Raw genomic sequence first — 13,612 nt, 5'->3', positions numbered from 1 at the left:
ATCCGATGTCGGTTTTGATGATGATATTGCGTAACCCAGGCCGAATAAATGAGGTGTGTTTGTTTCAAATATCAATAAAGCATTCCACGCCTATCACTCACTCAGTCGCTTTTATTTTTCCCAAATGCTATTAACCGTGATGATCATTTCCGGCCAAGTGACTTAAAAAGGCACGGAATACGGAGCCATGGTCAGCGGTAGATGTTGACACTTTGAAATTGCGTGAGTTGGACTGATGTCACGGTTCACAAATAACTAAATGACCGGCGGACGAGAAAGCCTCTAAGAATTTCACAAACACATGGTAGATAAGGCTCTTTCCAAAGCCAGTTAGGAAAATAACCCGAACGTCCTTTCGAGCGATAAGAGCTCCAAACGCCTCAGTATGCTCTGACTGTCGGAACCGCAATGAACATTTGTGGGGTCGTCAGCTATTAATAATCTGGAGCTTCGACAAGCATTGACAAGCATTAACAAGCATAACCGCTTGTTGAGAGATTTCTGGCTTATAACCAATCAAATTTTTGTAGTGCGAGCGCAACGCAGAAGTTAAAGTGATTTATTAACATTAAAATAACGGCAGAGTTTTATAATCGTTGTTATCATGAAATATGTTTTTCGTCGCGAGGAAGTTCCAGATAACACTTGCTTCCAACGGTCAAGTGGGTGTTTGTTCCGTCAAGAATTGGCATGTGGTCATCAGATCGTGTGGAAAAGATAACAGGCCGCATTGGGAGCGGAATATCGATATCAATCTGAGCAAAAAGTTAATTTTGATCAACTTTTGTCGTTTCTGCTGCTCAGGTTAACTGAGATTTAAAATTTTAGCGGTTATTTTCGAAACAAAACAAGCCAAAATGCGACATCGTCGAGTTCGAAGCGACCGAGGACGGATACAAATCGTAAAATAAATATGTTTGCCATAGTTACACTTTGATTTGAGTACATACCATGCATCAGCGCCAAATATTGATTGTGTATTCGCTGAGTGAACTGCCCTCCGCTGTCTCGAAATGTTCACTAAGGATTGCGTGACAGGCGGACTCAAGTCCTGGGCCACAATTGCAAGAGCACGCGTCTCTACCAGAAACACTGGCACTCTTTCTCAATATTCATTTTTTTTTTCGTTTGGGAACGTTGAATTATGCTTGAATACTTTTGGGGGAATTTTTCCCTTTATTCACCCCCTCCTCTTTTTCATTCATTAATCTATTGACATTTTACAAGCTTCATCAAATAAGCTTTCAAAGATTATCTAATCAGTGGTCTGTAATTTTTTAACATCTTGATTAGTGCAGAAACATGGGTTGTGTATTCGCTCCAAAAGCCGCAGCCGTTAACTGCCCTCCGCTGATCTAAATGTTCTGTAAGGATTGCGTGACAGGCGAGACGGGCACGCGTCTTGACCATAAACACGAGCACTCTTCCTTCATATTCAGCACTATTTGTTTGGGAACGTTAAATTACCCTTGAATGCTCGTGGGGATTTTTTCCGCTTATTTTACCCCCTCCTCTTTTTCATCCGCTAATCATGTGAGGCGTGAGTAGTCCAGTGGTCAGAGCGCTGGACTCTGGGTCGGACGGCCTGGGTTTAAATCCTGGGCACTACGTTGTGGCTTTAAGCAAGTCGCTTCACTCACATTGCTTCGTCTTCTCGGATAAGACGTAAAGCCGTAGGTCCCGTCTCCTGCAGGGTTTGGGGTAGGAGACGTTAATTTCCCACGCCCGAGATTACGGTCCTCCCCTGGGTGGGGTGAGTGGGAAGGTGAAATCGCTACATGGACTGAAGCGGCTGCCGAAGACGCCTGATAAAATACTGACGTCCAATCTCAACTTTACTGCATTGAGGCTGAAAAGCCGCTTTAGGGGAGCTTCAATTAACCTTGCACATTGCACATTGCACATCTGATGACATTGTTTTCAGGCCTCATCAGATAAGCTCTCAAAGCTTATCTAATCTGAGGTAATTTTTTACATCTTGATTGGTGTAGGAACACATTATATACTTGTCATGTTATTGTGTTTTTACTTGTAATATTGTTCTACTTTTGAATCTTGTACGCAGGTATTGTCCTGCGTACAAGTGTCTTGGAATCATAACCAAACATCAAGCGCTTAGCACACAATAACTGATACGATCACTTTAGCACTTTTGATGTACATAGATAAAATGAACGTCTTCACGTGTGAAACGCAATCAGATTACTTCTGCGTCGATAAACTGTACCACGGCGCGCTTTTGCACAGTTCTGTATATGTAATGGTAATCTCTGGCTACTCTGAACTTGTTGGAGGACCTTATGGATGCGGTGGTTCTAACCCGACAAATGCTTTAAGTGAGGCGATAAAAACATGCAAAAAAAAAACGTCAAGAGTCACCTGACGTTTAATGACTGCTTTGATCCAACTTTGAAAACGGAGGCAGATCTTCTTCTCGCCAGGGCAGGTAACATCTCAATATTTTTCACGATTTCTTATTGATTCTGTAGACGTTATGTAGTGTATAAACAATAAGATAACTCGAGAAGGTACCTAACGATGGTTATTGAAGGCCAAGCAAATGTAGTTTTCCTTCAGCTTTTTTCCCCGAGTTATATTTCCTGCATTAATTAATAAAAGTATGAGAAAATTAGGTTGTTGACCGTCTGTGAGGACAGCGGATAAAAACCTGCTTTTAGTTATTATTTTAGTTATTATTTACTTATTGAGTCCCCCAGAAAGCGTTCAAGTATAATTGAACATTCCCAAAGAAATGATACTGAATATAAAGTAAGAGTGCCAGTTTGTGGTAAAGACGCGTGCTCTTGCAATTGTGGCCCAGGACTTCTGGTTCTGCCTGTCACGCAATCCTTACTCTACACTTCGAGGCAGCGGAGGGCAGTTAACAGCAGCGAATACACAAACAATATTTGGTGCTGATGCAAGGTAAGTACAAGTTTATAAACAATACTCAAATCAAAATGTAAGTATGGCAAACGTATTTATTTTACGGTTTGTAACCGTCCTCGTCCGCTTCCAACTGGACGATGTTGCATTTTAGCTTGTTTTGTTTCGAAAATAACTGCTAAAATTTCAAACCTCAGCTAACCTGAGCAGCAGAAACGACAAGTGTTGATCAAAGTCAACTTTTTATTCAGATTGGTAATGATATTTCGATCGCAAGGCGACCTGTTGTCTTTTCCACGTGCGCATTGTTGATTTTTTCACCTCCAATTGCCTGACAAGGAATGGCGCGTTTGGACCTCTTAGTCACTTTTGTTTGGGGTTCTAAAATTTTGTAGTTTGAGTAGCCCAAATATTTTATTGGAGTTATTTGAAGAAGAAACCTTGTTCTTTCGCTGGATTAACTTGATATAACCCCATGCCATGTACCAAGGTGCGATTTTACCCTCTCAACTTTGCCATTTTTTTTTTGTCCGCCAAAAGGAGTGAAATATTGGAAAAAACCAAAAAACTCCCCAAAAATTTAGATTGCGACGGAATCGACCAAAGAATACTTCAGACTGTTTATAAATACGTGTTCTTTTCCTTAGAAAAATATCTGGTCACATTTACAGTTTTGTTTATTTTCAAGCGACGTTTAAATAATGGTTGTCTAAAGCTCATGAAGCTTACTTGAGAGCCACAAAACCGATTTTGCCTCCGTTCGCGAAAAATAAAAGTGCAATTGAACTCAAAGTATTTTTTCTAGAAATAGTTCATCCAGACATATTCTGGCAAAGTCTGGGGATTTTCGATTTTTTCATATGGCATACCTCCGGGCGATCTTTATGGACAGCCCCTCTTCTGCGTCTTCGGCTCGCAGTGAGAAGAAAGAAGGCTTGAAATTGCATTTAAGAACGATCGTGGCCTGGACGCTTTGTTAAAAACAAATTATAACCGGGAAAGGCGAGGAATATTCCACAATAATGTAAGTGATCACAAAAAGTGATCACGGAAGAGCGATTGCATTAAGCGTCTTCACTCATAATTACACGTTTAGTCTTTCAAAGAGCTTTGGCTCGGTTACACATTTGCTAACTGCGACGAGTATTTTAATTAAAATCGAAACTCCTTCGAAAGAAGGTCGAGTTAAATTTTAACGTGGAAGAATTACTTCGGAAATGTGATAGAGACGTTCCGTATGATTTCGGAAGGTCGCTATCAATTGGTTTGCCGTCGACATATCGATTTCTTTACATCTGAGTGAGTGATACGATTTGCATGTCCTGCCCCCATTCTAATTTGTACGCTTCGCGTACCCACGACTTAAAAAGGCGATGACATATGTCTTTCGTGGAAGAAATATATTAAATCATTTTATATGCAAAAAGCTTTGTCATATGTTCATCGCCAAAATTAGTTGTCCAATGCGAACACCTCTCTCATGCGTAGAAGTTCGTGACATATGGTCATCCGTAATGAACTGTTTGCAAATAAATCGATCTAAAAGTTGATAAGGAGAAATATATTCGTTCTCATGTTTAAAATCAGACTCGGTTTTCGAATTTTCCCAATAGGAATACTCCACTGGTGTGTATTAAGATCAAAAGTTACTGACTACGAAAATGCACCTTAGTACAAATACTGGACATTTATGCCTCAGGTTTTCCAACAAGGAAAAGAGTCCGTCGTCGCCATGAGTTCGCCGTTTGACCAGTTGTCAATTTTCTTCTGCTTTTGGCGTGTCTGAATCAAGACTTGAATTTCAATTGATTTTCAATACGAGTACTTCACCTGTGTGCAATAATAAGATCATCACCATTAGCGCAAAATAAGTCTAACACCTGATATCTATGCGTTACGTTCGCTTACAAATATAAGGATAACACAGGAGTATTGCCATGAGCATGTCACTTTACCAGGTGTTAATTTTTTTCTTCTTCCATGTTGCTGTTCTTGCTTTTTACAGAGAAGGTGATATTATGTTGGGCGGACTTTTCGAAATACACTCTACGCCAGAACACCCAGGGGGCCAATGTAAAGAGATAAATTTGAAAGGACTTGGTCGCACCCAGGCCATGATCTTCGCCATCGAACGAATAAACAATGACACAAGTTTTCTTTCAAACATTTCCCTTGGATATGACATACGAGATTACTGCGGAAATGTGTCAAAGGCTGCACGACTCGTTTACAAACTTCTAACCGTCAATTCCTGTGCCAGGTTAGATAAAAATAACACAGGAAAGAAAGCCATCATTTCTTTGATAGGCCCACTTGACTCTCGCACAGCACTATTTATGGGTGGATTTCTCCAGATGCGCAATTTCTCGAGCATAAGCGGATCAACAACTAGTGCTGAACTTAGTTCACTTTCCTATAACCATTTACATCGAACAGTGCCTTCGGATGCTTTTCTTGCCAAGGCAATGGTTGATTTGGTTACATTCTTCAAATGGGGCTATGTTGCCGTCGTTGGATTAGATGATTCGTTTGGACGAAATGGAGTATGGTCAGTTGTTAGCGAAACTGCAGCAAGAAATAACTCGTTCTGCATTGCTTTGACGGAATTTATACGCCTCGAAAGTCTGAGTCTCAGTAATTCCAACGTAGTGAAAAAGCTAAAACAGATGGACAATATCAAAGTTGTGATCTTATGGTTATACGAGAATTACCAAACGAAGTTTTTCGCAGAGGTCCAGAGGCAAAATCTTACTGGACGTGTATGGATTTTAAGTGACGTTTTTTTACCGTCCAAATATCAAAGAAAGTATATTCTCGAGAACTCCATAGCGTTTCAACATCGCAATTTCGGTGACTTAGGATTCAAAGAACATTTAAAGAATATCTTGGTCAAGGAGCGACACAACAGAGGTTTTTCTGAGTGGAGCAATGGTACGAACGAAATATGGCATCTCTTGGCGAGCAAGAAGTGCGTTAACAGCCAAATGAAACAGTGCTCAGAAGACTTGATTGAAGAAATGTACAGCTCCTATATTCCATACACAATCGATGCTGTATATGCCCTGGCTCATGCAATAAATATATCAACTTGCAATTTTAACAAAACCAATCTTAACACCACTCGCGATAAATCGCCTGCAGTAAATGGTTTTGACTTACGGAAGCTCCTTGGCAGAGTCAGTTTTGAAGGACTAACAGGGAAAATCAAGTTCGATCGATTTGGTGACAGAGCCTCGGCACATTATGATATCGTCATCTTTAAAGAAGTACACAAGGAAAATGTCACGAGCGTTAAAAAGGTACAGATAGGAGAATGGAAAAGCCCTATTAAAAATAAACCATTGTCGATTTCTCAGAGAGACCTGCATTGGAACACTCCATCTGGTCGCCCTCCAATATCTGAATGTTCGGAAGAGTGTCCTCCTGGAACAAGGCAATTTGCCACGTCGCCTTGCTGTTGGCAGTGCCTTCCGTGTCTTGGAGGAACCATTAGTCCATCCGCTGGTTCTGAAATCTGCACAAAATGCCCCATCGGAACAATGTCGAACGAGGCTAAAACAGAGTGCGTCGTCTTACCTTCGGCCAACATAAGTTATGATAGTGTGAGTGGAGTTTTAATTCTTACGTTTGCCGCGCTCGGTGTAGTCGTTACAATGCTTTGTCTGGTTGCCCTATCGAGATTCTGGAATAGCCCCATCGTGAAGGCTTCCAATCGAGAACTAAGCCTTGTTCTTTTACTCACAATTCTCTCTTTGTTCTCTCTGGCCGTCACTAATGTCTTTAAAACCACAGATGCAATTTGTAAAGTCATTTACCCTCTACGTTACGTGACCTATAGCCTCTGTCTCTCTGTGGTATTGGTTAAGGTGTTGCTTATTTCCAGTACTTTCCAGACTCCCATTGTGGACAGTTTGATAATCAGTTCTTTTCCCAAAAAAGCACAAGTTGCGATTGTTGTAGCTTTCCTAGTCCCATTATTGTCTGTGTTGCTAACATGGTTCCTTTTGGATCCACCCCACAACATGCAACATATCTATCCGGAACGTCACACCTTTGACGAGTGCAGGGCGTACTCCAGTTTAGTTGGGAAGTCTCTATTCCTGGCGACATGTGTTTATGTCCTCGTCCAAATGCTTCTGTCTTCGTTCTGTGCCTTTAAGGTTAGGAAAGTTCCTGAAAATTTTAGCGAGGCTAAACGAATCGCTTTTTCCATGTACGTATTCTTTCTCTCACTGCTTTGTTATCACCCAGTACAGTTTTCGATTGATGGATGGTATGTAGCTGTTGTGGATTGTGTAACATTACTATTGAGTGGGTATGGTTTCCTTTGTTGCATATTTTTGCCCAAAATAGGCATTCTACTTTTCAGGCCAGAGGTGAATGATTTGAGTCGTTTGAGAGCAGAAGTCACCCTGTTTTCGTTTGGATCTAGGGGCGTGCGCGTCAACCCTGCTTTCGATGGTTCCAACCAGAGAGTGGAATCGTAGTCAAACAATCTGCACAGGCGGCCCAAGCGTACTGTGTGTGACTTTGGGGTGTAAAGTGCATTAACGGTAATAACTAACATATTAAGATCGAATTTCAAGCGTACGTGTGGGCCGTTAAGAAAAGGACAAATTAAAAAAAAATAAGAAAACATTTAATAATAAAAGCGAGGAATAATACATGTGAAGTTTCCTTAACTCTTTTCCGTAGCCGCTTTGTTGCCAGCGGTCGTTTCAAGGCTGTTTTGGTGACCTTTCTCTGCAACACGTGCGGTGTCACCAGTCAACTGTATAATAGGAAAAATCATAAAAAAAAATTGGAAAAAAAAATAAAAAGGATAATAAAAGCGAGGAACCGTATGAAGCCTCCTTTCCTTTAAAGAAGTACACAAGGAAAATATCACGAGCGTTAAAAAGGTGCAGATAGGGGAATGGAAAAGCCCTATTAAAAATAAACCATTATCGATTTCTTATAGAGACTTGCATTGAAACACTCCATCCGGTCACCCTCCAATAGCTGAATGCTCGGAACAGATTCCTCCTGGAACAAGGCAGTCTGCCACCTCACCTTGTTTTTGGCAATGCCTTCCGTGTCCTTGTGGAACCATCAGTTCATCTGCTGGTTCTAAAAGTTGCACAGAATGCCCCAATGGAACAATGTCGAACCAGGCTAAAACAGAGAGCGTCGCTTTACCCTCCGCCAGCATAAGTTATGATACTGCAAGTGGAATTTTAATTCTTACCTTTGCCGCGCTCGGTGCAGTCGTTACAACGTTTTGTCTGGTTGCCCTCTACAATTTCTGGAATAGCCCCATCATTAAGGCTCCCAATCATAAACTAAGCTTTGTTCTTCCACTCACAATTCTGTCTTTGTTATCTCTGGCAGTCATTAATATCTTTAAACCCACAGATGCAATTTGTAAAGTCATTTGCCCGCTACGTTATCTGACCTATAGCCCCTGTCTCTCCGTGGTATTGGCTAAGTTATTGCTTATTTCTAGTGCTTTCCAGGCTCCAACTGTGGCCAGTTTGGTAGTAAGTTATCTTCCTGAAAAAACACAAGCTGCGATTGTTACAGCTTTTCTAGTCCCAATATTGTCTGTGTTGCCACCACGGTTGCTTTTGGACCCACCCTACAAGAAGCAACATATCAATCCGAAACGTTACACCTTTAGCGAGTGCAAGGCATACTCCAGTTTAGTTGGTAATTCTCTATTTTTGACAACATGTCTTTGTGTCCTTGTTCAAATGCTTCTTTCTTCGTTCTGTGCCTTTAAGAGCAGGAAAATTCCTGAAAATTTTAGCGAGGCTAAACGGATCGCTTTTTCCATGTACATATTCTTTCTCTCATTGCTTTGTTATCACTCAATACAGTTGTTCATTGGTGGATGGTATGTAACTGTTGTGAATTGTGTAACAACACTCTTGAGTGCCTATGGTTTCCTTTGCTGCATATTTTTGCCGCCCAAAGTATGCGTTCTGCTTTTTTAGCGAAAGGGAAACAATTTGAGTCGTTTGAAAGCAGAAGTCACCCAGTTTTCGTTTGAATCAAGTGGCGTGCGTGGTAACCCTGCTGTTGATAGCTTCAACCGGGAAGTTGAAATGCAGACCTACAATATGCGACAAAAATAACTGAAATTTAACGTTCACAAAGCCAATCAAGAAGGTATTCCAAAAATAAAGTTGAAATGAACTGCAGGCCGCTAAAAGAAAACTCCTCTCCTTCGATTCCTCCTAGGAACTCAAAGCATTCTCTTTGCGTTACCTTTTTTATGCGAACAGGAAACGTTATGATAATTCTGTTTAATTCAAATATAAGACTAGTGAATAAAAAGAAAAAAGAAAAAAGACCAGCAGAACGAGAAATGAAGAGCGATGGCTTATATTTCTTTTGTCATAAAGCTTGTAACATTACAATATCTTGGATCATTTTAAATTCAAGCCCTTTTGACATAATGCTCACCAATGATAAATAATTTATAGACAACCGATCCAAAAAAATCAATTTTCGAAATAATTTAAATTCGGTTTTTAAATTGTAGTCCATTAAGGATAATTCGCATATGCCGGCGGATTAAAATGAAAAGTGCGTGTCATAGACTTATAAATAAGTGAAGAAATGAATCTATGAGCGAGGAAAATTCATGCTTTTAAGCAACACTGCATCGCAAATATATTTATAGCTGAACCATTAGCACCTCGGAAGAGGTATCAATGTCTAAGAGCACCTAACCGCCAAGGATTGTTTCTTGTTATTTTTCTGGGATGTTTTAAATAGTGGGAAGTTTTGCATCTATGATCGATGGGTGAGCAAGGAAATATTGTTTCGAAATACAAATGGCCACGCATACATAGAATAATAAACTGACTTTTTGCATTTTTTTTCTTCCCCTATAGCAACGTATTTCTCTAGCATCTGTGCTTGCTAAGCCTATTTTTCCTCACTATCCCTATTTATAGAGTCTTAAAGAACTCCTCTCCTCAAACTGGCCTTGTTCTTATACAAGGTAAAGAATGAATTTGTATCCTCGTCCATCCATTTCTTCTCCTATTCCGGGACTGGCTTATTCTTCTTCTACTTTGGCTTTGTCGTCAGTCATTGTTTACCGTTCGATATTCATACAGGACTTATTCTTGATGAAAAACACTGAAAACCAGTCAACATTGCTGTCATTCTGACTGTAGTGGGAGACATCTTTACAAAAGACAATTTGTGGCTTGGAAGCGGAAAACTTTTATGACCCAAGGCAAAAAAATTGTCTTTGTTCTTAGAATGGGCTAAACTTGTTTCCGTAGCATATGTTTCTGGCCAGGCTGATTAAAAAACATTTCCTCCTGCTGCACGGGATACTAATCATCGCCTGAGGCGTCGGAAAATTTTGGTTGTGTCAGAGTAACATTTAACTGATCTAACCATAAGGCTCTGCATCATTCTAACGGTCCGTGCTCATCATTGTCAATTTCCATTAGAGCTAAATAACGTGTGCGCGCGCGCTAGGTTTTGGCGCGGAAATACGGATTTTGAGTGGTTCGCAAGGTTGATTTTCTTGGCTATTGCTTTGTGGCGATGCTTTGCTCGCTGCTTTTCTTTTGCAGAACAACCTCTAAAAACTTTCTACAACCCTTGAATATTTTCTATTTTTCTAACTTTATCCTTAAAAACTGTGGAGATGGGAAAATGGCCTCGACTATGACGAAATGCCTCGGTTTTAAATTCCAGCTCCTTATCATTAAATTAAATCTAAAAAAAAAAGAACCAAAAAGCCAAAACAAAACAAACCATTATAATACAAAACTAAAATGAAAGAGCCAACATTCAAGAACCAAAAGGCAGAAAACAGGTTTACAGCAATCAACGGATGTAATTTTTAAAAGAAATACTGAACTGAGCCCCAAACGTGAACCACACATGGAAAACGGAATTTTTTATAAAACTTAATTTTCTCCGATGTGAATAATTTTTGTTCATTTGCACTTTGATCACATACTGCTCTATTCAGGTTACAAAATGATCATGAAAGTCATAAAAATAATGTAATACATATCAATGATTACGAATTTGGTAAAGAAGTATTCGCTGAAAACGGATCAGTACAGCAACAGTGGCAATTCTCTGAAACTCCAACTGCTGATGTGAAAGTAAAAGATCGGGAAAACAGGAATAAATTTTTTATTGAAAAAAAAAGAAAGAGATAGTGTCAGTGTCAGTATCCATCAGACTGCTCGTCTTTACATTATCAGTTCTTCCCGGCCCACTTTTACCAAAGATCAACGTAACGATTCAGCAGCCGCCCACTTGTATAACTGCGATCTTCGGCTGGTGTTCCTAAGGGTAGTGAAGCCGCGAAAAACGACCGGCCTGGCGCTGAGCGAATCGTTCCTTTTTCAATCATTTTGTACATTCGACGCCATTTCTTCGTTGCAACGCAATCCCCCCCCCCCCCCCAAAAGGAAAAACCGCTTCCTACCCAGAATTAAACCAAGGATAAAAAGCAAAACGTTCTAGTGTATTTTGGACCTATTGTGGTGATCAATAAATTCTAAAGCCGGTTAATACCCACAGGTGTAACACTCGAATTGGACATCTGTTGAATTTTGAGTCTTATTTCAGACACGTCAACATCTACTTAAGTGTTTCTGAACTTAATGATCAATTTAAATATAATACGATGTCATGACCACATGCCAATTCTTGACAGAAAAAACACTCAATTGACCGTTCGAAGCAAGTGGTATCTGAAACTTCTGCGCGACGAAAAACATATTTCATGATAACAGCGATTATATAATGTGTTTTAGTATGTTCTAATGTAGGAGATTAAGCTAATTCCAAAATTGTTGTCGGGAACTTGATGAATGCATGAAAAAAATAAGACTTATAACAAAAAAAGCGAAAGAGCCAAACAGAAGTTTACTAGGCATATCTGATTTCTATTCTCAGATAGAACGAGGTATTCAAGTCAGGCCATCAGTTTCACGATGTGGCAGAGCACAGCTTCAAATGATCCAACAAGCAAAATGCGAAGAAGCAACCAAAGGACGAAACAAAACAAAACAAAACATGACAAAAATTAGCCTAATTAAGGGAACAAACATTCGAAAGGAAGACCAACAGGCAGAATATAGGGTTATGGTAATTAGGCAATCTAGTGTTTAAAATCAATACGGAACTGAACCACAAACATGAACCACAGACAGAAAAAATAATTTTAAAAACACTACGTGCTTCAACGAAAATAGCTTTGGTTTGTTTTCATTTTCATTACCTCCTACACTTTTCAGGTTACAAAGCGATCATAAATTTGATATACATGATATAATACATATCAATAAATAAGAATTAGTAGTATTCGTTGGTAACGGAGTACAGCAACCGTGGTAATCCTCTAGATTGTCGGGTGCTGATATTCCTATATGCAAATAAGAGATCGAACAAAAGTAAAGAAATTAGCCATTAAACAAACAGAGAGCTAGTGTCATTATCCATCAGACTTCTCGCCTTTACATATTCATTTACTTTTACAAGGATCATCCATGACGACTTGGCACCTGCTAACTTTTATAATCGATTTGATCGCAGTCTTCAATTATTTCGTGCATTTAACACCATTTCTTGGTTGCAACGCAATCCCAAAGAACACGCCACCTACCCAAGGTAAAAACAAAGATTAAGGGAAAGATAAAAAGGAAAGAAAAACAAGCTGCAAAAGTAAAACCAGCAAGTTGGTTAGGCACCCACATTGTAAGGTAATATGAGCCTTTAATTACATAGACATTGCGTCTACGGCTTGGCACAATTCATGTCATTAAGAATTTAACATACCTGTTATGAAGAACTCAATTCATATCCTTGTGCCAACGGGCAACTGTTAACTGTCGCGGATTGGATGAATACTACGTTCCTCGGTTTCTTTCTGAACAGTGACTGTGTACGAATAAAATACTCCACTAGAAAGGGCTGCGACGATGTTGGGACTGAAAATAAAAGAAACACAATTCCTTATTGTAATAAAGTCTCGGGATCGATGTCATAAATATTATACAAGAACTGCGATGTTCATTAATTCTTAAAAGTTCACGCATAATTTTGAAGGAAAGAACTCTTTACGGTGGCCAATTTACAATTTCAACTTAGTTGATATAACCAAAATAATCAGGCCTGATTTTTTTCAGGTCTGATTTTCGCTATTGCATAAACAGCGCTCTTTACTGCGAGGATCGTGCATCATAACCAAATTGCATTATAACCAAATTGCATTATAACCAAATTTCTTGTAAACTTGTTTTGCAGACATCAAATGATATTTAACAAAGGGGTGCTATTATCATGGCACACATGACAAAAAACAAAAACAAAACTAAAACAGAACTGCCACGGTAAAGAATGGTTTCATTAAAACCACCGAATTACTAATACTCAACTCGCATTTATAGGAACGGATAACACCACTATCAAAAAAAATTTCGTCGCTTTTTAGCGGACGGGAATTCAATAATTTGCATCGAAAAGAAATTGGCTGTTTTCATCAAGCTTAGAGAAGTTCTTTTCATAGAAAAACAATGCTGGCATATGGAATAGATTACGTTTTCCGGCCTTATAAAATTATTTGGAAAAAATAAGGCAGCCTGTCTCTTCATATGTCTTTAGCCATTTTGTGCTATTGAAAAAAACACAACAACCAAAAACCTTTAAAACAGTACCTGATAGAGATTAGCTTAAAAAAAAAAAAAAAAAAGTCTTT

General features: G+C 39.4%; 1 protein-coding gene and 1 long non-coding RNA gene across 3 annotated transcripts in view; one reads left to right on the top strand and one right to left on the bottom strand.

The window, feature by feature from the left end:
• The first annotated feature begins 2,842 nt into the window (after positions 1–2,842).
• Positions 2,843–12,831, top strand: LOC148739571 (metabotropic glutamate receptor 4-like). Of its 2 annotated transcripts, none has more exons than XR_015996141.1 (2): positions 2,843–2,925; positions 11,812–11,944. XR_015996141.1 is itself a non-coding variant. In XM_088747305.1 (2 exons), exons 1-2 carry the CDS (start codon positions 4,824–4,826, stop codon positions 12,025–12,027), a joined length of 1,881 nt encoding a protein of 626 aa, XP_088603431.1. In that variant the 5' UTR covers positions 4,449–4,823; the 3' UTR covers positions 12,028–12,831. The 2 variants fall into 2 exon arrangements, 1 of the variants encoding a protein (XP_088603431.1); XM_088747305.1 differs by lacking the exon at positions 2,843–2,925 and adding an exon at positions 4,449–6,488 and having other exon boundaries at positions 11,812–12,831.
• LOC148739565 (uncharacterized) overlaps positions 12,386–13,612 on the bottom strand; it is a 60,255-nt gene continuing 59,028 nt past the window's right edge. The window contains exons 3-4 of the long non-coding RNA XR_015996166.1: positions 12,694–12,845; positions 12,386–12,516 (exon numbers count right to left, since the gene is read on the bottom strand). This is a non-coding gene — a long non-coding RNA (uncharacterized LOC148739565). The remainder of the gene's footprint in view (positions 12,517–12,693; positions 12,846–13,612) is intronic.

This window comes from Stylophora pistillata, chromosome 2, assembly GCF_964205215.1.
Source record: "Stylophora pistillata chromosome 2, jaStyPist1.2, whole genome shotgun sequence".
Lineage (NCBI taxonomy): Eukaryota > Metazoa > Cnidaria > Anthozoa > Scleractinia > Pocilloporidae > Stylophora > Stylophora pistillata.
Note: the sequence above shows the minus strand (reverse complement) of the source record. Positions and strands in the feature narration are given on the sequence as shown.

Coding starts and splice junctions, on each gene's coding strand:
- LOC148739571 (XM_088747305.1), top strand. CDS start 4,824: ATGAGCATGTCACTTTACCAGGTGTTAATTTTTTTCTTCTTCCATGTT. Junction 6,489..11,811: donor CCAACATAAGTTATGATAGT/GTGAGTGGAGTT, acceptor TTCTATTCTCAG/ATAGAACGAGGTATTCAAGT.